Raw genomic sequence first — 24,290 nt, forward strand, 5'->3', positions numbered from 1 at the left:
ACGGAAACTCATATCCAAAGACAAGCTATTTTAACTCAATTAATAGAGAAGAAAAAATTGTAGGATATAAATGATCAACGATCCAAAGAAGTTCATTATTTGATTGGATAAATGATAAGTGTAGACATACAGCCATACTCTGTTGTGTCTGATTTAGGATTTCAAAGATTACTGAAAAATATCATTTTCAGCTAGGAATATTGTAATTAGGAATATCATCCCTGAGATATTACAAAAAGTTTAGTCAAAAATTCAGAAAGCTATTGACGATGCAAAATGTATTTCTTTAACTGCTGATATTTGGACAATAACTACAAACAATTCTCCTTTTTTAAGTTAGCAGCTCACTGGTTGAAGGGTGATTTTCAGCAAGAGCTGTTTTGCGAATTGTTCCCTTTGAAGGTTCCCATACAGGTACACGAATCAGTGAACAGATAAACATTGTTCTTGAACAGTATAAGTTGACAAGTGGTAAGATATTCTTAGTATTGAGAGATTCTGGAGCAAATATGGTAACTGGAATCAGGAATTGCAATTGAAAGGCATTATCATGCTTTACACATACACTGCAGCTGACACTAAACGAATGCACATTTTCTTAACAAGATGTGAAAACTATAATCACAGTTAATAGAAATATTGTCACACATTTTACTCATTCTGCTGTAGCTGTAAGCAAATTGGAAGATTTACAAGACAAGTTAATTTGTGTTTCTGAAAACCTAATTCAAGATGTTCTCGCCCTCGTCACACATGCTATAGATAATAAAATTCCTACGTTTAGCACATATCAGTGGTCTCTCGTTGAAAAAATTCTTCTACTTTTAAAACCATTCGAAGAAATTACTGTGGAAGCCATCATCTTCAATAATTCCCACAATAGAGACTCTTGAATTTTCGAGTCCTTCTATTGTAGTATTAATGTCACTTAAGAAACTACTGTTTTTACTTTTGATAATAAGAATAATTTAATTTAAAAAAATTCTTCAGCTTATATAGAAAACAAGTCTTTATGCTTGTCATCTTTATTAGATCCAAGATACAAAATGAAATTTCAAGAAAAGGAGGATATGGTAGAGGAAATAAAAAGATGGACAATTGATAGCTTAGAGATTCTCCATCTTGATAATTCAAAATCTCAAGAAGAATTAAATTCTGAAGCTTTTCTAATTTATTTGATGAATTAGCTTCTGGTAAACGAAAGAATGAAGAAAAGCATGTTTTTAAAAAGAAAGAAAAAACGAAACGAACGAACAAACGTTTCTATCAAGAATTAGAAAAATATTTACCGTACATTTACCTCTTATACAAAGTCATAGTGACTCATTTTTGTGGTGGGGAAGTTCAAAAAAACTTTTTTCCTAATTTGAGCAAAATAGCTATGAAATATCTAAGTGCACCAGCATTTTCCACTTAAAGTGAGAGAATTTTTAGCACTGGACGTAGCCTATTTCATTCTGGCTCATAAATGTTATGCCCTGAAAACGGTGAAATTCTCATTTTTTTGCATTACAATTTAAGGGTTTTAAAGTTTGAATATTTAAATATATAAAACAAATAAAAATTTAATTTTAAACTTTAAATAAAAGAGATAGTTTTGAACAGGCTGTATTATACCTTATAATATATATTGATAAAAGGAATAAGTTGAGTTGAGAAATTTTTTTTAATATTCAGTTTGACATGTAATAATTATATATTTATTAATTTTTATTACTAGCCTTGAACGTGACATTCTAACAAAAATATTAAAATGCAAAATGGCCGATTAATCAGTGCATCCTTACTTTTTACCAAGGGATGTAGTGATTTACTTTTTCTCGCTTGATTCAATTTTGCATATTGCTTAAAATATTCGCAAAATGGAAATTATGCGTTTGTCCTAGGAATAGCTTTGTCAATATTTAATATACTTTATTTATTGTATCTTAAAATATCAGTGTACTTTTGTGTTTAATTTAAGAAAAACAAATTAGGTGTGTTCGTATGTTATGATTCAAAACTTTCTCCCAGTAAGTATTTAATAGCTTATGTAATTATATAGTTTTTTTACTTAATTATTAAATGTATAACATTATAACTTACACGCAATCGAATTTTATTTTCTTTTATTTTAGTTTATCTTAATATTTAATTGGATCGAATATACTCCTGCCACAAGAGGAGATTACGTTTATCCTAATTGGGCCAACGGTGTCGGTTGGGTCGTCGCCATGTTACCCGTCAGTGTCATCGTTATGATGATGTTAGCAAAACTGTGTACTATAACAAGTCGGCCATTTAAAGAGGTTTGTCAAATTTTACGTATACATCAACTATTACAAAATTATCAATCAACAGTATGCTGCTCATCTGATAATCCAAACCAATTTTGTTCTAGGCAAAAATGAAAATATATATTTATTCTTAAAACATGATCTATATATTTATTCTTAAAACATGATATATATATTTATTCTTAAAACATGATATATATATTTATTCTTAAAATATGATAAGCACCAAATATATTTTAAATAAATCTTACATCGTATTGTCTGTAGTTTTTTTTTATTTCCTATTTTCTTTATAAAGTCGAGTCCGCTTAAGAGAGCAACCTCGCGATGGCTGCCTCGTGACCTCTTGCCCAAAGTAACTGGATCATTCGGGGTTGTTAATGATATTCGATTTTCTCTACGTAAACTTTAAAATTCATTATCACATAATTTTACTGCACTTACATCATACATACAAGAAAAACCGTGAAAGCCGTACGCGGTGTTTAGCCGGCAGAAAGGAGGGTAAGGGAAGAAGGGAAAGAAGGAGAGAGAGGAGATAGAGGGTACTGTAGCCTTATGTACGCCGTTCAGAGGAATTCTACCTTTGTCTATGTTTCATGTTGGCGTGCAGTTTTTAGGCTGTCTCCCGAAGGATCTTAAAGAAAACCTGAGTGTAGAGAACACAATAATTGAGTGCCGCCAGGAATAGCTAAGTTTAGAAGTTAGTCCTACTAACAGCCAATTGGCGCTATTAGTAAGACTTATATCTACTTAATACTAATAAAACTGAAATAGCGCGAATCTCAATACTATTAACAGCTAGACAGTGTGAAAACAAACGAACACAACGACAAACTAGACTAGACGAATGGACCCACAGAGGCAAACGAGAAAAACCCCCAAAATGTTTTTACTTCTTATTATTTTTTAATGTATTTATTATTTTTTTTAACGTTAACTTACTCACTAACTAAACTAACCTACCATAACCTAGGACGAACCTATCCAGACGACTAAAGCTAACAAATCCTAATCTAATTTAACGTAATCTATCATAACCTAACCGGAAACCAAGCTGAGTCCCTAATCTAACTTACAACTAGGACTAACCGAATTTCGACCGAAAAAAGAAGACTGGCACTTATATCATACTTGTTTTATTGTTGTATCGAACAGTCAGTAAATACAGTATACGGTACTATATTTACCAGTTACGTTACTTTCACTTTTTCCAAGAAATACAGTAGGCGGCCTAGTTGAAAAAATGCGAACATCCTCGCTCCAAAATTTCAGAACGATCTCTAAAGGGATGTACAGTACGGTATAAAAACAAATAAGTACAGAACCGTTTTAAATTGAGATCGTGCCACCTCCAAAATCTGTTCTCTAATCACTCGAGCGTGCGTGTGATCCGTGCCATTTTTTCGTATGTATTTTACAATTTAATACGTAATTGCTTCTTGTAAAGGTATGTGAATTCCAATGCGTTCATTACGGTTCTGCGAAAAATCTTGATTGTCCGTTTATTTTAAACCGATCGATGGAAGGTTTCACCAAATCTCAACAAATATTATATTTTAGCGTATACAGCCCCGTTGTCACCATCTCCGATGTCTAGTCGCAGTAGCAACAAAAATGTATTGGAAGTGTCATGCATCACGAACTCCTTAGCAAGTGGTCTCACTGAATCGGTACCAAGTGATATTCTCGACAGATTTGTGCCAGGAATGCTAGTCTCGTTAACTGGACACTAGCATGCCTGGCAGCCTCATCTGTCGGCACTACTCCACGTGAGATTAAAGATAGACCCTCCCAAATCTCCCTTACAATTGCGGCAATCTCTTACGAGGACTTCTCGTTTAAGCTCTATCAACGGGAGTCCCGCTAATGTAAAACACGGGGGGAGAAAATCGGGAATGTAAGCGAGTGCTCTCTTAAGCGAACTGACCATATATAATCTGTTAATCCGAAGGGCCTCGTGCAATAATTAGTTCGGATTAGCAAAAGGAGCGCTACATAATTACAAAATGATTATTATATTACAATTTCATTTCCGACTTTAGTATGTAAATCAATATTGCATCTTTTCATATAAGTAATTAAATTTTTTGAATATTTTCCCGTATTTACATGTAATGTTAAGTTCTGATCTTTTTATTATTTTAGAAACTTGCGCTTTTAATGAAACCGACAGAAGAATGGGGTCCAGCTCAGAAAATAGCAGAATTTAAAGCCGGCGATCCGGCAGAGGACAACACAGACTCGTTGCGAAAAAGTTCTTTTGACAATCCTTCGTTTAACGTTACTTATACTTTCGAGACTGCTATATGAATTTCTAAAGCATTAGAATATTTATAGACTTTATGTTGCGCTTCTGATTAGGAAGCTTAAGACAGATTTGGATAACACTCGATACTGCTGAAACGGCCTAGGGGCTTTTGTGCTTCCACGAAATCAATTCCTTAGAATCCTGTAACAGGACCAAAAAGACAATCAAAACGAATAGGATTCAGCCAGGATAATAGTTCCCGAAACGGACGACTCCTGAGTAATTTGGTGCAAAACTAACTCCGGAAGGATGTCGAATTTAAACGTCGACACCACTCCAAAGAGAATTATTATCCCGATAAAAGCGGACGCCAATCCTGCTACGACCCACGTTTTGCAGAAACTTGCATGAGAACCTTTTGTTAGATGGGTTACGTTCTTTGTACGTATGTAAATATGACACGCATACAGTACATATATGAAATATATATATGTATATATTTATATATATATACATATGTATATATACATATTGTCATTCCCATAAATGTAAAATCATATATGGTATGACAGTGTAGATGATCATCAGAACGATAGGTTTAGAGTTATTAAACAGCAGTATAAAATGTTTAGTTTCGACCTATCTGTGATGTCTTGGTTTAGAATATTTTGAAAATTACATAATTAAAAATTGGTTTCTAATACAAGTTGCACAATGGTGACATAATAGTATCAGATTGATATAATTTTAGTAAGTTTAGCTGCCATCTGTCTTCCTATATATATATATATATATATATAAAAGAAGATTTTTAGAACATAATTCACAAACAGAACCCCCATAATATTGAAAAGAAAAGATTTAAAACACAAATTTTATTATTTTATCTGAAATAATCATTGTTTTTGTTCAATTATAGCCAAACTTTTATATTATTATTACATTAATTGTACGTGAAACGAATAATTCCTTACTTTCTATACAGTTTCATTTTCGCCATTGATTCCGAACTTCCTCTGAACCAATGCTGAAGATAAGTATCGAGGTAAACATTTAAGCCGAGATTTAGTTTTTAATTAATTTCTTCAGCAAGAAATTAATTAAAAACAAAGTTTTCAAAAATTAAAGGTGCTTTAGTTAATCAGATTTGAATGTCGGACAAAACACCAAATTATTTCAGATTTAATTTTTATAGAATAAAGAAATTTTAACCAAAAATATTTATCTGTTTGAACTAATTTTCTCTTTTGATAAAAAAAAGAAAAACATTTTAAAAATAAATTCTTTAAACATTCGTAATTGTTTTGTAATATTTTCAATTTGAAAAATAAAAAAATAGAGTTTTATAAAAATATTTTTGCATTAAAACTTCTATTATTTTGAATCTAGGCAGCAATAAACAATTATATTTTTGGTATTGCAATAATAAAATTCCATCACGATTATATAAAAATTAATTCGTACTTTAAATTCGACAAATAAAGATTTTTGTTGGTGACTTGGTTAATATAGACTAATTATACATTTTATTAAATAGAAGTTTATTGTAAAATATCGAAATTAATTAAGCTGTCAAGATAATATGATATACTTTACTCAAATTGTATTATATTATATTATTTACTAAATATTGAAATTTTTATCTTTTGTCACATTGTGGATATCTTCATTTATTATTATTTTTTGTCTGCACCAATCTATATATTTGCTAACTTTATTACTGTCGTGGTTATTTTTTAACTGGCAACACTATAATAAAACAATCGTCTTAGTTATATCATGCTTGTAATTGTACATAATGTATATTTTCAATATTATCTCATTGTAAACAACATCAGCAAATATATATATATATAAATAAATATATATACTGTATATTGCCGTACGACCGTCATCAATGTAGTGTACATTGATGTAATAGTTGTCATTCGACGTCGTAACGCCGTAATCGAAAACTTTGAAATATCACACGCATCATTTTAGTTGTTCCCGTTTATTTATGCTCGGCATTGTATTATTTACTGTAATAGGAAATATCTTTTATTGATTAATGTAATATATAATATAAACAGATATAATAAAGAATTAAAACAAACAGTTTCGGTTAATGCTTGCATTCGATTTTTGCTTTTTGTTTTAGTGTCCGTAATTGTCAGTTTGTAATGTCAAAAGAGGGCTTATACACAAGGATNGTGTACATTGATGTAATAGTTGTCATTCGACGTCGTAACGCCGTAATCGAAAACTTTGAAATATCACACGCATCATTTTAGTTGTTCCCGTTTATAAACTCTCGGCATTAGCAAAATTACTGTAAACAAAATCGTCTTTTATTGATTAATGTAATATATAATATAAACAGATATAATAAAGAATTAAAACAAACAGTTTCGGTTAATGCTTGCATTCGATTTTTGCTTTTTGTTTTAGTGTCCGTAATTGTCAGTTTGTAATGTCAAAAGAGGGCTTATACACAAGGATATTTCTAATCCTCAAGCGGGTCCTACATTTCATTATCAACAAACAACAGAAAATTCTAGCCTATTCTGTAAATATGAAGGAAACTAACAAAACTTGGCCTGGAAAACACGGAACGTTCCTTGTATTCCAGGCTAATGTGGGGGCTGAGGGGGATAAATTAAAAAAAAACGCGACTAACGATATGTGATGTATATCGTTATCGTCTCCCTTGCCGTCTGAACTGCCGAGCGGTAACAATCAACGACATGAGTCAGAGATAGATGCCTCGTTTATAACAATACAACCCGTTTATTATACACGAAAGATGCTTACAAGATTTCCGCGATCTTGGAAATTCTACGGCGGCAGCGGCCTCTGGGTCTTCTCTCCTTTCCAAGATAGTCCCATTTTGAAGGAGTGTCCCTTGTTCGCGAATGAACAATTCCATCGACGTCTCGATGAATTTGGGACTATGCAGTCGACTTCCGTTGATGGAAAGATGTCGATCCGAGGTCGGGAGATGGAGACGAATATGGGCGCGAGACACACATACTACAATAGTTCCGTCACTTGGAACTTTCGGGAGAAGCCCTCGCATTCTTGAATGTCAGGGGTTTTATCTGTTTTCTTCCGATTCCACTTTCCGATTGGTCTCTCCTTGTTACCTGATGACAATTCGAAACCTTTCGGGGGCGCGGGAGAGGTCAAAATCGAAATTTAATTCGATCTCCAACCGGAGATGGTTGACCGACTTACATTCTTCTATTATTCAAAAGTTAGCGACGCGTTTTCATATTAAAAAAAAATCTATTTCTAACTACTATATTTTTTATGCTTCTGACACAATATAGTGCTATAAATTAAGACACTTGGCGGATTTTCTCATCTTTATTTAGTACTAAATACTAAGTACTCATCTTTATTTAGTATTAAATAAAGATGAGAAAATCCGCCAAGTGTCTTAATTTATAGCACTATATTGTGTCAGAAGCATAAACAAATAGCAAAGCACGGTTTCATATCATCAAAATACTATATTTTTCTTTAAAAAAATTATTTTAATGAGAATTTTAGTGAGGGTTCGGACCTGTCCAGAGCCTCTCACTAAGTTAGCTTCGATTGCAACCGGTGTAATGTTTAATTTCATAAATCTAGCGGGACATAAAAAATAAAGTTACTCCTTTGTGAAGCAAAACATTTTTTATAGAAACGGGAAGATTAGTACAGCTTGGCAACGCAATTACGTTCGTTTGAAAGTTACCCATGACTCGGCAAAAAAGCATCCCCGCGTTTCTTTATGCAGCGAGAGTGTAGCGAAATGACGTCACGAGCAGTATTGGACAATTAGAAACCAGTTTCAGTCTGTTCGCTGTAAAGCGCTCTGGAGCGCTGCATAAAGAAACGCGGGACATGTTATCTGCCTTAGGCCCTGTACACACTAGGCGTTTTTCAACGCGCGTTAGCTCGGCGTTTAACGCGCGTTGAAAAACGCCTAGTGTGTACAGGGCCTTATCCCAGCGTATGATTGATAACCTTTCACGTATACTTCTCAGTACACCGACTTTAATTAAAAGCCAATTGAGCCGATCCTCGTAGTTGTTTTGATATTTGTGTTGCAGTATATTTATCTGTCACTTGTGAAGGTATGTAAACGATTTTAGTTTTCTGTAGCATTTCGTAAGCATGGAGTGTCCGTTTTCAAATAAAGCTTTCGCATCGCGGATCGCTGTCGTTATACTCAATATTCAACAACAGATTTGGTTTTAGATTCAGCGATATTCAGCATTCCTGGTATCTTTTACTTAAATCTTGATTCCTCTGCTAGTTAAAAGTGATAAAAGTTTTTGCCAAAATTTATCATTACAGAAAACTTGGCCTGTACTGCAGAATGAGTCGTCATATTTCACAAGAACATTTTGGCATTTGCGTCGCAAATAGCCTCAAATTGTTCACATTTGCTATGTATGCTTTCATTCTGCAAAAATTTTAACGTCTCTTCATTGCCGGATGTGGCTGCGAAAAGTTCCAAGAAAACAAAAATAAGTAATTGTTGTTTCCAAATTGAACAAAGATGGAAGAAATGAAGACAGTATCGCAGGCGCTTTCTGCGGGTAAATTTCTCGTGGCTTAATTCTTGACGTTACCTGATGTAGTGATGAAGGCTTACCTTGTACGTCACGTGGAAGACCTCTAAAGGTATTTCAAGACTGCTGTTTGAAGACCAGGAAACGAAAGGTAAAAGATTTAATTGAAGAGAGAAGTAACGAAGAGTTAGCGACAGCAACAGAAATTCAACTACGCTGCGCTGGAAAAAAGGGACTTTGCTGCTATTGTCAGGGTTGTCTCTTGTCTCTCCTAAACGGGAAACATCGATAAAGAAGGAACTCCCTCACCTTTCCTTCTTACATATAATCTTTACTTTAAAAAAATTCAGCAACGAGTTGTGTAACTTTCAGCCAACCAATAAATAATTGCTGGTTGTTGTTAATAATATCTCATAACAGCCGGTGTTATGAGATATTATTAACAACAACCAGCAATTATTTATTGTGACAATGTCACAATGCCAGGCTGAAATTTTTAATCATATTTTTAATTAATTTTATTTTAAATATATGCTCTCCACCTCAAATTAGTAGTGTCTTACCCCTGTACTGTACATCATACTTTTCCTTTAATGATAGAGTAGTGCCGGTCATCTATATAACACCTTTCGGGGAAATATTCGAATTGAAATAACGTGATTTCCAGTTTGTATCGGATATTCGTATATAGTTAAAGCGGGCTAAGGTTTCTATATCTGGTCTCGAATTTTATCTAACTTCGTTCTCGAGATTAAGGAAAAACAGACAGACAGCGATAGTGGGAATTTGTGTGTCTACAACCTTTTCAAATTGCAGCCAATGAATATATTAAAAATTAAGGCCAGTCATATTTTAATAATGTGATAAAACCCAGAGGATTGGGACTAGGGCGGGTCAAAAACATCGAAAATACAGCTGTCCCTTGATAGTCCGACGTTTTGTAATTCGACTTGCTCAGTAGTCCGACGCACCTCCCGTCAAGGTACCCGTCCCCGTTGTGTGTCTGCTTGCACAGAAGCATGTCGCGATGTGAATCTCCCCACCCAATTCTTACACGATGACACACATTTCGTGCGTTTTCCGTGAGCTGTTCTGTTCGAACAGTTGGCGTAGAGAGTATTGTAGGCTACTGCTAGCAAAACAATGCCAAATATGTAATCACTTTCTGTAATCCGGACACTTTTGGTAATCCGACACCCCTTTGGTCTCATACCTGTCGGATTATCAAGGGACAGCTGTATACTAAAAACGGTTTTTTCGATCGCTTTATGAACTTTCATTGTATTTCGTAGTAAGATATCGTTTCACACCGTCGTATCGATGCAAAATGCGACTTTTTCTATCACACGGTTCTGTAAAATGTTTACAAGTAGAACGCATTGCATTTCGTCAGTTTCGATCGTAAACAGGAATTAGCCTCCAGTATTTAATATAGTAGCAAACATTATAAAATAGATAAAGAAAGACGGAGGATGTATTGAAAAAAGTTAAAAGGGCAAGTGTAAGCGGGAATATATAATTCATTTTTGCCATTAATACGCACGACAGTCACAATATTTCACAATATCGAAACACAGGTAATGGTTATTTACATATTAACGAGTATACAAAATTTCAACATTTTACAACGTCTTGTACCTATAGTTTCGTTCGATTCCAAAGTTCACGCTCACGTAACACACTCAAATAAAATTTATACATTAATTTTAAATAAACAATAAATAAAATTATCAGAGAGAGAGATTCTGCGAGAAGTTATAAGTGCGCAACTGCAGAGGGAGCGAAGGGGTGGGAAGAATAAAGTGCTCACGCGCAAACATGAAGATGGCCGTCGGAAGTGTCTAGTGAGCATATGCGGATGTGGCTAACACGTGAAAGATCGAGGATGGAAGTGGCCATACTTGAAGATAAAAATTTTTGGCAACTACTGCACCGAGCGCAGAGGCATGATAGACTAGCGCTATTCGGTTATATCGACGTAAACTTGCACACAAACGCAAACTACGAAACACCCAGGAACCATATTGCAAATACACACCTCAGACTGTCATAGGAAATAATATAATCATAGATCAGACGTGGCATTAGCTGAAAAATCAAAAAACTTATCCATCATAGACGCAACTGTACGAAACACCCTCAACATCTAAAATACGTACTGTACAGTACACCTGATAAAATTAGTAAATACTCAAAATTTTCCTACAAATTAAAGCATTTATGGAGAACGGTTAAAGCACATATTGTGCCTTTCTTGCACGGGCATCATACCACAACGCTACGTCATGATCTAGACACGTCCGGACAGCACATACGTCACGCTAAAGTAGGTTGCCACATTGAAGACACGTCACATTGTTGGGTAATTCTTACACACAGATACATACGCGAACAGCACGTAAATAAAATAATAGCTTGTTTCGTGGCTAAACTTTGACTTCGGTCAGGTATAACATTAAGCCAGACAGCCTTACATCTCATGCTCAAAACTCTTCCTTAGCGATAAAATAGGGTGGCTGAACCACTGTAAATATCGATATTTTTTATTTAAAGAGGGTAACATTAAATGTCGAAGAATATTATGATAGAGTATATCGAGGAATGTGGTAAACACTAACAAAAAAGGAATTGCGAAAATATTTTGTTACAAAATGTCATTAGAGAGAAAAATAATTGAAATTTATACAGGGTGTATCAGAATGACATTTTAAAAATTTGGGTGATTGTAGAGGATGAAATTTTGAATGTTTTGATATAAGAAACTCATAGCTGGAAATGTGATATAAAGTTTCTACAGCGGTAGGAAGTGCTTGACCTCCCTTCACTTTGGTAGCTACCTTTCCGTCCATTGACGTCATGTTATTGTTCTTCACTTCTTCCTCTGAGGTTATGTAAAGTCCCTTGTGTACGCAATACCTGTAGGAACAGTTCATGAATTTACGGAGCGCATCTTTACAGCATTTAATACCATCAGAGGGGAGCGTGGTATTTTACGGAGAGTCGGACAAAACGTGGTTCGTTGTTGCACATCATGTAACGAAGTTGGTGGTCGTCATATTGAACAAAGTAATGCAGTCACTGATTCGATGTACAGTTTGATTGTACTCTACTATTTTGCCAATGAAACTTGTCATAAATACTGTATTCTGCTGTTTCATTCATCATACCGACTGCAAAGTGCAAAGTGCTATAGAAACTTTATATCACATTTCCGGCTATGGGTTCCTTATATCTAAACGTTCAAAATTTCATCCTCTACAGTCCCCCTAATTTATAAAACGTCATTCTGATACACCTTGTATATTAAGAAGATATAGTTAGGCAGAGTACCAAACTCGTCTTTTCTCGAGTATAAAGTTCAAGATTCAGCAGATAACTAGGCTGAATGTCATCAGACTGACTTATATTCATTGAAATTATATCACTGCCATCGTACTGCATTAGCAAATTTTTTATTGTTAATTTGTTAATACAGTAGAACCCCTCTAATCCGTCACCTTTGGGACTGGGGGTATGGTCGGAACGCAAAAAAGGTCGGATTATCAGAAAAAAGTAAAATAAACAATCTTCCCCTTTGTCCAGTCTTTGTAGCACTGCTAATTTTTCATTTAATGAAAGAGTAACGTGTTTACGTTTCACTCCTGACATATTGAAAACACACACAAAACTGTACATGTACACACAATGTAAAACATATATTGTAACGAACACAGAAAAACTCCACGGACGGTGAGTCACCGACGAGTCGGGACAAGTTTCTCGACTCCGACCACGGTCGGATTAACCGGAGTGACGGACTAGCAGAGGGCGGACTAGAGGGGTTCTACTGTAATTAAAAAGCCAACAACGAGTTTCTCAACTTTCCCGGCAATATTTGGTGACGCCATCTGTTATCATATTTTATTTAAAAACCTTTTAATATTTTTAACTATTATAAAATGGCAAAAAGTTTAATTTTCTGGGTACGGATCAAGCTTCACACAGGGTGAACTAAATCGTGACCCCCACACTCACACCCATACATACAGAAATTATCCCCGAATTTTTTTGCATTTCTCGATTTTTCTAGGTCCCCGAGTCCAAAAACGTAAAAATCTCGGGGGTCATTTTTTGACCGACCGCCATACTTTACCTCTTATATATAACAGCCAAGAAAGTAAAAATGCGAAATAAGATTTTCGAAAAGAGCATTTTGCGAGTGTTTCGTTTTCGGTTTTCGCTACAGCTATTCTACATTTCCTTTAATTAAAATGAACTTTCTTTTATCTACATTTAGCCTTATTAGAGTAAATATCCTCAATAGCAAATCGATTATTTTCCTCGCATTGTAAAGAGCGTTTTCCTCCAATTCTAAGAAGTGCAGTGGGCAGGTTAATTGTGATAAATTTTCCATTCTCCGACTGCCAATGACTAATTCTACAAATTTTCTTTCTTAGAACATTTCGTAAAACGAATAAGGGTAGAAAAAGTTGTTACGTTAGTCACAGAGAGGAAAAACCTGGGGTCAATCTTTTGTAGCTCCTCGGTACTGTACTGTACATTAACAAAAAGACAAAACGGCGCTAAACAATAATTTGTATTGTACTTTTAAATAATAAAATTTGACAAAAATAAGGGGGTTTATTCCCCTTAATACACCAGAAATGCAGTGGAACGAATCAGTGGTAACAAACGTTTGATGCTTCCCTAAATATTGGGCTACGTTTTAAATACGAGCCCTAATTTCGAGGACCCGCATTTAAAACGTAATATACGCGGGCCCTACCTGACCCCTAGAGATAGGACCCGCGTATATTAATTGATAACGGAATTTTGGAAGTTACACATGTTATCAGGTTACTCCTTTTAAATCGAATGATAATTTTTATAAAATATTTTATTCTGTATTATAAAAAATTGCATTATTACAAGATACATAAAGTACACAGCTTATTATTTTTTCTACTTTCGTTTAATTAAATAATAAATATATAATATTTTATATCGTTTCAAAGAAAATAATCACGTTAAAGAAGGAAGTAAAACATTATTTACAGCCTTATAGCAAAATAGCTTATTTCCTTTCTACAGAATTTATTTATTAAAAATGAAATTAATATTGGAGAAATTATTTAAATTTTTTAAAATTTTTATCAGCTTAAAAAATTCAAAAATTGCAAGGATTTACTGCGATAACGGGACTTAAGAACAGCGCACAAATATAAGAAAACGAAAGACAATTTTGAATCATTTTGAATATGAAATGAGCCCGTCATTGGTCAAAACTTTTACAATCTCTTTTATAAATATCCAATGACAGGTGATTTAAAGTACGGCACGTCATTTTGACGTCATTCACCCTCGTGGTAAACACGTTTCTTTTAATCATTACATTCATTCGACTTTTACTTTCCCCGTAATCGGAAGTTTATTCGTAATATTGTAGCAGGTAAGTCACGCAGCTTTTTATTAATAATTACGTAGAATACTTTTATAATGTTTAATAATATCGTTTCAACTCTATTAATATAAGGATAAGCGGAGACAGAATGTGGAGTAGCGAGCGACTAAATATAGAACTGTTGGTCCTTGTAGGGAATTAGTGCTTAAGCGAGGACACCAACAAGCTGTGGGTGGATTGTTTATATTATATTTTTGTATATTTATTCAAAATATGCGCTTTATTAAACAAAAATTGCTTTATAGTATTTTTTCCTAGGGTTCGAACTGTAAGCTCTTGTAGTATTTAGTGTTATAAACGTCTAGTGTATACACGTCTTAGTTAATTGCTTATTCGGTTTGATGTTTTTTACTATAAAATCTCATTAAAATAATTATTTGAAGGTTTTAACGTGGCATTTCTGGTCTTTTTGATGAAGTGGTTTTGTTAAAATTGATGAGAGTTCATTAAGAAAGACTCATTTGTGAAAGCCAACACTTATTTTAAGAATGATTTATGTTCATTTGAAATTTTACTTTTGTCTTTTTAAATATTCGAGATAGGACTTTTCTTAGAAAACTGCTAATTAATTTTAAAATAATTACACTTTATAACATTCGTGTAATTCATTTCAATTAATTACGTTTTAAATCAGATTTTTAAACATCAAACGAGTGAGTCATTAAGAAAATATTTCTTGTCTGTGAAATCGCTTGTTTCCTTGTTATGTATTTAAGAAAATAACGTTAAGTTTTAGTGATAAAGTAAACGAAAATAATTACTAAATGTAAATAATGTTAACAAATATTAGTACAGGATGTCAATACACTCGTTTCCATCTTTAACACTCATTGAACCTGACGTCATACTACCGCTTTCAGGTGACTTAAGGTGTAATTAATGAACTCTCTCAGCCAAAAACTTTACGCCAGGTAAACGCTCAGGTTTTCTAAAAACTTATTTTTATATTTAAACCCATTTTTCCATTTATAATTTTCCACTCTCGACGCTTCCGTTAAACTTACTTTCCTAATTTCCATAGTAAAATTAAGGCGTGTAGACTCTTGTATTTATTTATAAACTTATATATAATAAAAATAGAGTTTTTATTATATATTAACTAAAAATTTCTCTGGCGTATACTCAGGTATTTCAGTCTTGTAAATGCTGATGCTATTATGCTATTAATACCTTTGAGAATGTCTTATTTACATGAAAAAGTCATACTTTTATATAAATTTTGGGTATTTATAGTATTTGGGTATAAATGTAAGCAAGTAATAGAAAAAATCAATTCTGAACTTAGTTGTATACACTACTCAGTTGAATAAGTAATTATATGTTAAGTATATGATTCATACTTCCGAAACTAATCTCCATGCCTAAAAAATAAAGAAGAAATATTAATAATTGCAAACTAGGCAATGTTACTAATAGTAAATTTTGAATATAAGAGCTTTATTTATTGTTTAATTAAGACTTTGGAAGGTTTTTATTCACAGCAATTATATAATTTAACTAATTATTACAATACTCATACTTTAATTTAAGAAAAAAATATATCATCAAACGGATTTTCTTTTTATTATTAAATTAAAATATTTTTAAGAAGGAAAATAATTAAAATAAACTTAAAAGAAATCCTTTCTATAAACATTTTTATGGCTGTTCATTATCGAACATGTTTTTGTCGATTTTGAAATAGAAAATTGTGAAATTGGTGCTCTTTATTTTTAGCATTTCATATATTTTGGCATTCTAAAAGTATAAACTATTCAAACTTTGGCATTTAAAAGTTAAATTATTGTTCTGTCAGACTCCATTAAATTACGTCTACATTAAAATAAAAACAAAAATTACACTGTACGTATGGATATAAGTAACACGCGCTTATATCGAAATTACATCACACGAATAAAAAAAAATCACTGTATGTAAATAAATATATTTTAGAAATGTAAATAAACTCTATATACGGTTTGCTATTAAATTATAGTAGATAAAAAAATTGTAAGAAATTTTTAACGGCCTTTTTTTAGTGTATGAGATAATGAAATTTAATATCGATTTCAAGTCATTTATTTCTACCCACATGCGGTCTAAACACGAAACTTTAAAGTTTTGCAACATTAAATAAGTGTAATAGATACACCCCTTACTAAATTTAGAACTATTAACGATTAATGAATTCGTCTAAGAAAGTATTGAGTCACGCATCTAATTTTCACACATTATCCGGATTAGAACCGTACGCATTTTTACATTTCGTTTGTAAAGAGGATGTATTTATGTTTAATGAATTGTCACCTTCGCCGATGCAGAAGTTACAACAGTTTAAATGTCGATTATTCATTTTAATCAAGGTAATGGAATACTCTAAAAAGTTATTTGCATATTATACCTACTTTTTGCGCCGTTAATTAATAATTACGATGTTCTTTCTACTTAAAAAATAATCGGAAAAAAAAAGTTAAAAACGGATCAAATGTTGATTTTTTTAGAAAATTTAAGCAAAAAGAAATCATTCTTTGAACTTAATTGGTGTATTAGATAGTTAGTAAAGTATATAATTGCAATTTTTAATCATTAATCTGCTTTAAAATTATTGTAATTAATAAAAGAAACAAATATAGGTGAAATTATATATGCGATCAATTTTTTTTTTTAAAGTTTGGCAGCCATTTTGAAACGATTTATAGAGTAAAATTCGGTATAATATTTACGTTTCAGGGGTTATAAGAAGAACACACTTTTAAAATTAAATTCAGAGCTTCGATATATTCGGAGATAAAATCGAAATAATCAATAAACAAAGCGAAAACAATAAGTAATTGTAAACTTGCCGAAATAGTTTAACACAATAAACACAATCGTTTTAAAGTACGGCGAAATTACGTATTTAATTTTAAAGATCCATTTATATGCACGGCTGGTACGGGGAGGAAAGACTAAACTGGGGAAGGGATCGAATTACGGGCCTTCTGACAATTTTGGCAGAATTCTCAGAGGGTCAAAGGTTACGAGTCCCTGGGCAAATTTTGATCACACCACCAGATCAAAATTTGTCAGAAGACCGTAAGAATGACGACCGGTTCTGACTTTATGGTATAATATTTTATAAATATCTGGGTTTTTTCATTGACAAAACTTAAACGTTTCAGCGCTTTAATTGGAAAATAAAATACTGTATATAAATTTTCCTTTATCTTTTCACTCCATGGCTTGGCTTCATATGTGTCGTATGTGTTAGAAAGGAATTTAAAAAAAACAAATAAAAAAACAATTAGGCAGAGAAGAGTAAAATTCACACGATTCCTTCTACAGATGGCAAACTGAAACTTTAGTAATTTGAGTCTTTTTTATTTTTTAACTTTTTTTCTTTTGCTGGTTCACACTTCAAAATCAAAGCAAACGTTGTATTACGTAAGAATAAAAATGGGATGTGAGCAATATTTAATGGCTGGCACTATAAATTAATGGAACATTTCAAGAACACGACTCTATAGTTTATTATTAGTTATGTCATTTTCCGTAAAAATGTAAGAAAAATCAATTTGTTACAGAACGTGGCTGTCAATTCGTTTTTGAAATTATGTAACAGAAATTTAGTAGGATACGAATTTTTTACGAATTTTCTTCGCAGATGTTATTGCTATTCCTTGTCGACGTCACTTTATATTTAATATTTATTATTTTCTCCAAATTTTACTGAAATAAATAAAATTCTTAACCCGGAATACGAGCGTACGTCTGACTGCCTTACGAAATGACATTAATATACTTTGTCGGTGGCCGAAAGCCAAAGATATGACCTGAAACTCCTCTAAAACTATTGTTGTATTACATTTCCTTTCTTATCGTTTTTCTTCGTCACACGTTTACTTTTAGTTTGATCATCTGTGCACGTGTCGATCGGTGGGTTTACACAAATTCTGGCTCTCCTTATGAATAATATTAAGCCTAATTCTATCCAATACTTAATTTGTATAATATGCAAATATTCTACTTATGTTGTCATTTACACGAGTTATATTATTTTGGTTCGGAGCTACGGGAGACCACATGACACGGATTATAGGTTATTTATTGCGTCGAATTTCTCGTATATTAGAGAGGTGTAAAAATACTTTTTAAATGTTATACAATTTTTTAACGTCGCTGTGGTTTTAACATATTGGGAACTTCATAAAAATTAATAGTTCGGGCCTCCGAAACTCACCGTAATTCATAAACTACGATGTGGCCCTGTCGTTACGAAATTACTATATAGGCCTACATATAGGAAGAGTGACCGTTAAGGTAATAATCGAATTTACTTAAATTGAATCGAAGCCTAAATTAAGTAAATCAATTGCCCGCAGCCCTTAAAACCCCACGAAAGACACTGAATTTTCGTGTTATATTTTTCTGGACCGTTCATTCTATCCTCGCACGTGGATTTCGTCGAAATGCGAAAAATAAACACGCTTCTGATACCGCATTTAGTTTCAAGGACTTTATAGGAATGGGCATTGACAAGTTTATTTAAATTGTACAGTGGTGGACCCCGAGTCTAGCCCGAGAGTGGCGCCTGGTTAAAAATTTCCAAGTGTTTAAATCGGATTTTGTCAAAGAACTCTTTAAACTGATATCTCCATAACAGTTTATTCCTTGTTTTCTTTCTATTATTATATTTAATCTACAATTATTCTATATAAGTGATTCTTTGTTTTCTTTAAATATATTTTCTTTATCTCAAAAAAAAAAATATTAGAGATTATTTTGTATAATTGTAATTTATGAGACCTTAAAATATTTAATATCTTAAACAATAAAATCAGATTTTTTTTTACTTTACATTATATTATAGTTTTATTTTATTGGATAATTTCATTTTACTAAATTAATCTTTGTTAATTGTTTCATCTTTTTTCTATTGATATTTTATACTTTTGTTGTTATGATTATTTTTGGAAAAAGTAACAAAAGATGATGATAATATTCTTATTTTAAAAAAAAAATTAAATGAAAACAATTAAAATTTATTTATGAAAGAAAACTTCATTAAAAAGAATTATTAAAATTTTTTAAAGGTTTATTTAACAAAGAAATTGGAGTACAACAAAGAAAGGGTGAGTGTTTTACATATAAATATTTTCTTCTTATTGTTTTATAATGATTAAATTATAAATTAAATCATAAAATAAGATGTCAAATTTATAAAACTCCAAATTTTTTCTATATACTTCAAATATACTATATTATATTACTTTATGCTCTATTAAAGTAGTATATAAAGTTTATATAATTTAATATTGAGACAATTGAAAATAAATTCTTTTTTGGATTAAAAATTTAATAACAAATTTTTAAATGATTACCTTGGAAGTATCATTTGATATGCTTTTAAGAGTATAAACGTAAAAAAGAATTTTTTTTAAAAAAAATTAANCTAGAACTGTAAGGCTACCAGTTAAATAAATAGAATTTAAGAATTTTCTTAAGAGAAATTAATAAATGGAATGGAATATTTGTTATTTTCATTTCAGCATAGAAGGGGGAGAGTTGTTCGAAAGGATTATCGACGACGATTTTGTTCTAACGGAGAAGGCCTGCAGTATCTTTGTCAGACAAATCTGCGAAGGACTCGAATACATGCATAGCAAAAATATTCTTCATCTGGATATGAAAGTAATTATCTTGTTAATTACAGTTTAATTTGGGCATAAAAGATAAATTTCCTGAGGCCCACAAACCGATTTTTTATAAGAAAATATTTCCCCTAAAAAATTCCCTTCAAGAAGTGGACACTGTACGCGAGACCCCTAATTCAAATTTATCTGGTCCCCACGAAGCTATACCGCTCCAGTTTCCGAAAATAATCTTTAAAATTTTATCCATACAGAAAATTTTTCAAAAATATCCATATTTATGCCCCTGCCACCACAGTCAATTATTTAATTATAATAAACAGATAATAAAATAAACATTTTTCCCAGCCAGAAAATATATTATGCGTGACTCGAACCGGAAACAGGATTAAATTAATAGATTTTGGTTTCGCAAGGATATTCGAACCGGACAAAAAACTACAGGTGCTGTTTGGCACGCCCGAATTTGTGGCACCGGAAGTTGTTAATTTCGACATGATCGGTTACGAAACCGATATGTGGAGTGTGGGAGTCATATGTTACGTCCTGTAAGTAATCGTCAGTTAAATAAATACTAATCTAAGGATTATCGTGAAAGGAATTAATAATTATCCTAATTTAGATTATCGGGATTATCGCCATTTATGGGAGATAATGAACTGGAAACGATGGCCAACGTTATATTGGATCATTAGAATAAGTTGAGAGATAAATTAATAAACTAATATACACTAAAAAAAAAAAAATGTCTTTTAAGGGTTATTTTGAAATAAATTATTAGAATTCCTGAATTGAAATGATTACAATTTTTATACTTAAACTATTTGTTTTAGGTATGTTAGAAATTAAGTTAAAATTAAATTAATTATAACTACTTTTCATTGAAAGAATAAGGGTGGCCCAAAAATAGGATAACCATTGTAAAGAAACTACTAACTTAAACGGTGAATTTTAATTAATTTTTATCGTCTTTCTACTAATTTCATAAACTGAAAAATACAAAACATGGTTAACCGACTTTTGGCCTGCCTTAAATAATATTCATATTAAACTAGGCTACAATAAAACAGAATTAATTTTATAAACAATGCGAAATATCATAATAATAAAAAAAATATTTTTACATTTTTAATATGATTAAATTTTTTAATGTAAATTAAATTTTTTTGTGCAATATTTCAGACCTAAAGTCCAAATCATGATTTATGTGGACGAAACAGACCCAGACGGAGGTAAATTTCTTTTACTTTTCCATATTAAATATATGGTGCCATCTGTTGTCAAAATTTATAAATATTTATTTATAAATAGTGTAAATTATTCGGTGCAAACACGAAAGTAAAATAATACCGGCTAAAATGACAATACATTTTAATGGTGTTTTAGTGGCTAAATTGACAATACATTTTAATGGCACCATTTCCATCATCTTCCCCACTTCGTAATTCGGTAAACATAACCAAATGTGGAATTTAATCATTATGTGGTGTGTACGTAATGTGTGTATGCGCAATGAACTATAGTGATGTATAGGCTGGGGTGATTCTATCTTCTATCTCGAAAAAATACGACTAATAAAATATATTTTTAAATGTATTTAAATTATTTGCTTTAAAAGATATTGTTAGGGTATTGTAGAGTTTCGAAGAATTAATTACAAGTGTTCTTTCTAACCAGAAATAAATATACTACAAATATTATATAACTTCAGTTGAAATATGCGGTCGTTATTGACAATTTTCTAGAGATTTTGACATATTAAATTTTCGAATCGTCTTTCTAAAAAAAGGGATTCCAACAAAGGATTTTCTCAGAAACTACTCTATAAATATGATTTATGCAAAAACGTCTTGGTAATCCGTCCATTTAACAGTTTATTTAAATATTATTATAATGAATTATAAATTATATATTTTATTTATTTTATTAGAATTGGAACCACCCTTCGAGCCAAAAAATGTAACGGTTAAAAAAGGAACCGATGTAAAAAGTGAATATTCTTTGCACGAAGAATTAGGAAAGTGAGTTTTATTTACTTGGTAATTATTAAACACGCAAAACTAAATTTTATTATTAATTTACTTTATTTTTACACTGTATTTTTGCCTCAATTGAAAATAATTCGATTTTAATCGCATTTAGAAACTAATATATGATATTTCATGAGGTTAAGATTACTTTTAAGTTTGTTTTTTCCTCGGTATTTTAGTGTATTAGCTTGTTTTCTAGTACTTACGTAACATTGTGAACTAATTATAGAGGAAAATTTGGAGTGGTGTACAGATGTACCGAGAAGACGACGGGTCGCCAGTTGGCGGCAAAATTTATTAAAACAATTCGAGCCGAAGATCGTAAAGAAGTGGAAAGAGAAGTAGAAATCATGAGGTATCTTCAACATCCTCGACTTTTACAGTTATACGACGCCTTCGACGACGGAAAAAAAGAAATGTGTTTGGTCCTAGAACTGTAAGGCTACCAGTTAAATAAACAGAATTTAAGAATTTTCTTAAGAGAAATTAATAAATGGAATGGAATATTTGTTATTTTCATTTCAGCATAGAAGGGGGAGAGTTGTTCGAAAGGATTATCGACGACGATTTTGTTCTAACGGAGAAGGCCTGCAGTATCTTTGTCAGACAAATCTGCGAAGGACTCGAATACATGCATAGCAAAAATATTCTTCATCTGGATATGAAAGTAATTATCTTGTTAATTACAGTTTAATTTGGGCATAAAAGATAAATTTCCTGAGGCCCACAAACCGATTTTTTATAAGAAAATATTTCCCCTAAAAAATTCCCTTCAAGAAGTGGACACTGTACGCGAGACCCCTAATTCAAATTTATCTGGTCCCCACGAAGCTATACCGCTCCAGTTTCCGAAAATAATCTTTAAAATTTTATCCATACAGAAAATTTTTCAAAAATATCCATATTTATGCCCCTGCCACCACAGTCAATTATTTAATTATAATAAACAGATAATAAAATAAACATTTTTCCCAGCCAGAAAATATATTATGCGTGACTCGAACCGGAAACAGGATTAAATTAATAGATTTTGGTTTCGCGAGGAGATTCGAACCGGACAAAAAACTACAGGTGCTGTTTGGCACGCCCGAATTTGTGGCACCGGAAGTTGTTAATTTCGACATGATCGGTTACGAAACCGATATGTGGAGTGTGGGAGTCATATGTTACGTCCTGTAAGTAATCGTCAGTTAAATAAATACTAATCTAAGGATTATCGTGAAAGGAATTAATAATTATCCTAATTTAGATTATCGGGATTATCGCCATTTATGGGAGATAATGAACTGGAAACGATGGCCAACGTTACAAAAGCCGAATACGATTACGACGACGAAAATTTTGATAATATTTCGAACGAAGCTAAAGATTTTATATCCAAATTGTTAATAAGAGATAAAGAGTATGTATATATATATGTATTAACCGTAAGTTAATTGTAATTTATTTATTTATTTACTAATTAATAATATCAGTTCTGGTTTAACTAGTAAAAGAATGAGTGCTACGCAATGTCTCGAACATCCTTGGCTCAGGGTAAGAGGAATACTTTATAATTTTATGCAATTTCTAATGATATTAAATTATTATTGTTGTACTGATCGTAATTAGTGTCGAATACAATTAATTATTAGGCTAGCATTTATAAATATTGTTTTTAACCTTTTTTAAAGCGTGATAAGAAGAAAGAAGAAACAAAATTAGACAAGAGCAGGTTAAAGAGATTTGTCATTCGAAGAAGATGGCAGGTATAATTGACTTAATATTATATTTTTTTATTATATTAATATTTTATTCAGTAGAAAAATTATCAAAATAAAAGCTTTTTAAAACAATTTTTCCATTTTTTTAAAAACAGAAAGCTGTCAATGCTCTAGTAGCTCTTAAAGCAATGGGGGCCATTATATAAACAAATAATGTACATAAAGGTATGAATTTTTTAAAATTTGTTATATTAATGTAATGTTAATAGCTAAGTAACGTTATTAATTTAATTTTTTTCTTAATTATTTCCCTGTTAACAGAAGGATAAATGATGACCGAATAGAAAAGCATGTCATTTATTTTTGATAATTTCGCGAGTTACCTCTGATTTGTCCACGAATATCATGTTTCGGAATGAAAAAAAATGTTCAACAAT

General features: G+C 31.9%; 3 protein-coding genes across 6 annotated transcripts in view; all 3 read left to right on the forward strand.

Moving 5' to 3' along the window:
* Positions 1 to 5,388, forward strand: part of LOC111630960 (sodium-dependent proline transporter-like) — a 123,914-nt gene extending 118,526 nt beyond the window's left edge. Inside the window, exons 13-14 of the mRNA XM_023375127.1 lie at positions 2,118 to 2,288; positions 4,425 to 5,388. Coding sequence (XP_023230895.1) covers positions 2,118 to 2,288; positions 4,425 to 4,589 — 336 coding nt within the window. The 3' untranslated portion in view covers positions 4,590 to 5,388. The remainder of the gene's footprint in view (positions 1 to 2,117; positions 2,289 to 4,424) is intronic.
* Positions 5,389 to 10,889: 5,501 nt separating this feature from the next.
* Positions 10,890 to 20,815, forward strand: LOC111630961 (myosin light chain kinase, smooth muscle-like). Its single transcript, XM_023375128.1, has 4 exons — positions 10,890 to 10,915; positions 20,019 to 20,160; positions 20,469 to 20,668; positions 20,743 to 20,815. The coding sequence occupies exons 1-4, from the start codon at positions 10,890 to 10,892 to the stop codon at positions 20,813 to 20,815; spliced, it is 441 nt and encodes a 146-aa protein (XP_023230896.1).
* LOC111630964 (myosin light chain kinase, smooth muscle-like) lies at positions 14,381 to 24,286 on the forward strand. 4 transcript variants are annotated; one of them, XM_023375134.1, is made up of 13 exons: positions 14,402 to 14,499; positions 14,584 to 14,679; positions 19,563 to 19,601; positions 21,303 to 21,352; positions 22,051 to 22,141; positions 22,380 to 22,586; positions 22,676 to 22,817; positions 23,126 to 23,325; positions 23,400 to 23,552; positions 23,626 to 23,686; positions 23,824 to 23,898; positions 24,009 to 24,078; positions 24,175 to 24,286. In XM_023375134.1, the coding sequence occupies exons 4-12, from the start codon at positions 21,319 to 21,321 to the stop codon at positions 24,057 to 24,059; spliced, it is 1,014 nt and encodes a 337-aa protein (XP_023230902.1). In that variant the 5' UTR covers positions 14,402 to 14,499; positions 14,584 to 14,679; positions 19,563 to 19,601; positions 21,303 to 21,318; the 3' UTR covers positions 24,060 to 24,078; positions 24,175 to 24,286. The 4 variants fall into 4 exon arrangements, with proteins under 4 accessions (XP_023230900.1, XP_023230903.1, XP_023230902.1 ...); XM_023375132.1 differs by lacking the exon at positions 14,584 to 14,679 and having other exon boundaries at positions 14,381 to 14,499; XM_023375135.1 differs by lacking the exon at positions 14,584 to 14,679 and having other exon boundaries at positions 14,381 to 14,499; positions 23,641 to 23,686.
* Positions 24,287 to 24,290: the final 4 nt, after the last annotated feature.

This window comes from Centruroides sculpturatus, unplaced genomic scaffold (assembly GCF_000671375.1).
Source record: "Centruroides sculpturatus isolate CEXI.00-Female unplaced genomic scaffold, Cexi_2.0 scaffold753, whole genome shotgun sequence".
Lineage (NCBI taxonomy): Eukaryota > Metazoa > Arthropoda > Arachnida > Scorpiones > Buthidae > Centruroides > Centruroides sculpturatus.

Coding starts and splice junctions, on each gene's coding strand:
- LOC111630961 (XM_023375128.1), top strand. CDS start 10,890: ATGAAGATGGCCGTCGGAAGTGTCTA. Junction 20,161..20,468: donor TTCTTCATCTGGATATGAAA/GTAATTATCTTG, acceptor CATTTTTCCCAG/CCAGAAAATATATTATGCGT. Junction 20,669..20,742: donor GGAGTCATATGTTACGTCCT/GTAAGTAATCGT, acceptor ATCCTAATTTAG/ATTATCGGGATTATCGCCAT.
- LOC111630964 (XM_023375132.1), top strand. CDS start 21,319: ATGATTTATGTGGACGAAACAGACCCAGACGGAG. Junction 21,353..22,050: donor CGAAACAGACCCAGACGGAG/GTAAATTTCTTT, acceptor TTATTTTATTAG/AATTGGAACCACCCTTCGAG. Junction 22,587..22,675: donor ATGTGTTTGGTCCTAGAACT/GTAAGGCTACCA, acceptor TTTTCATTTCAG/CATAGAAGGGGGAGAGTTGT.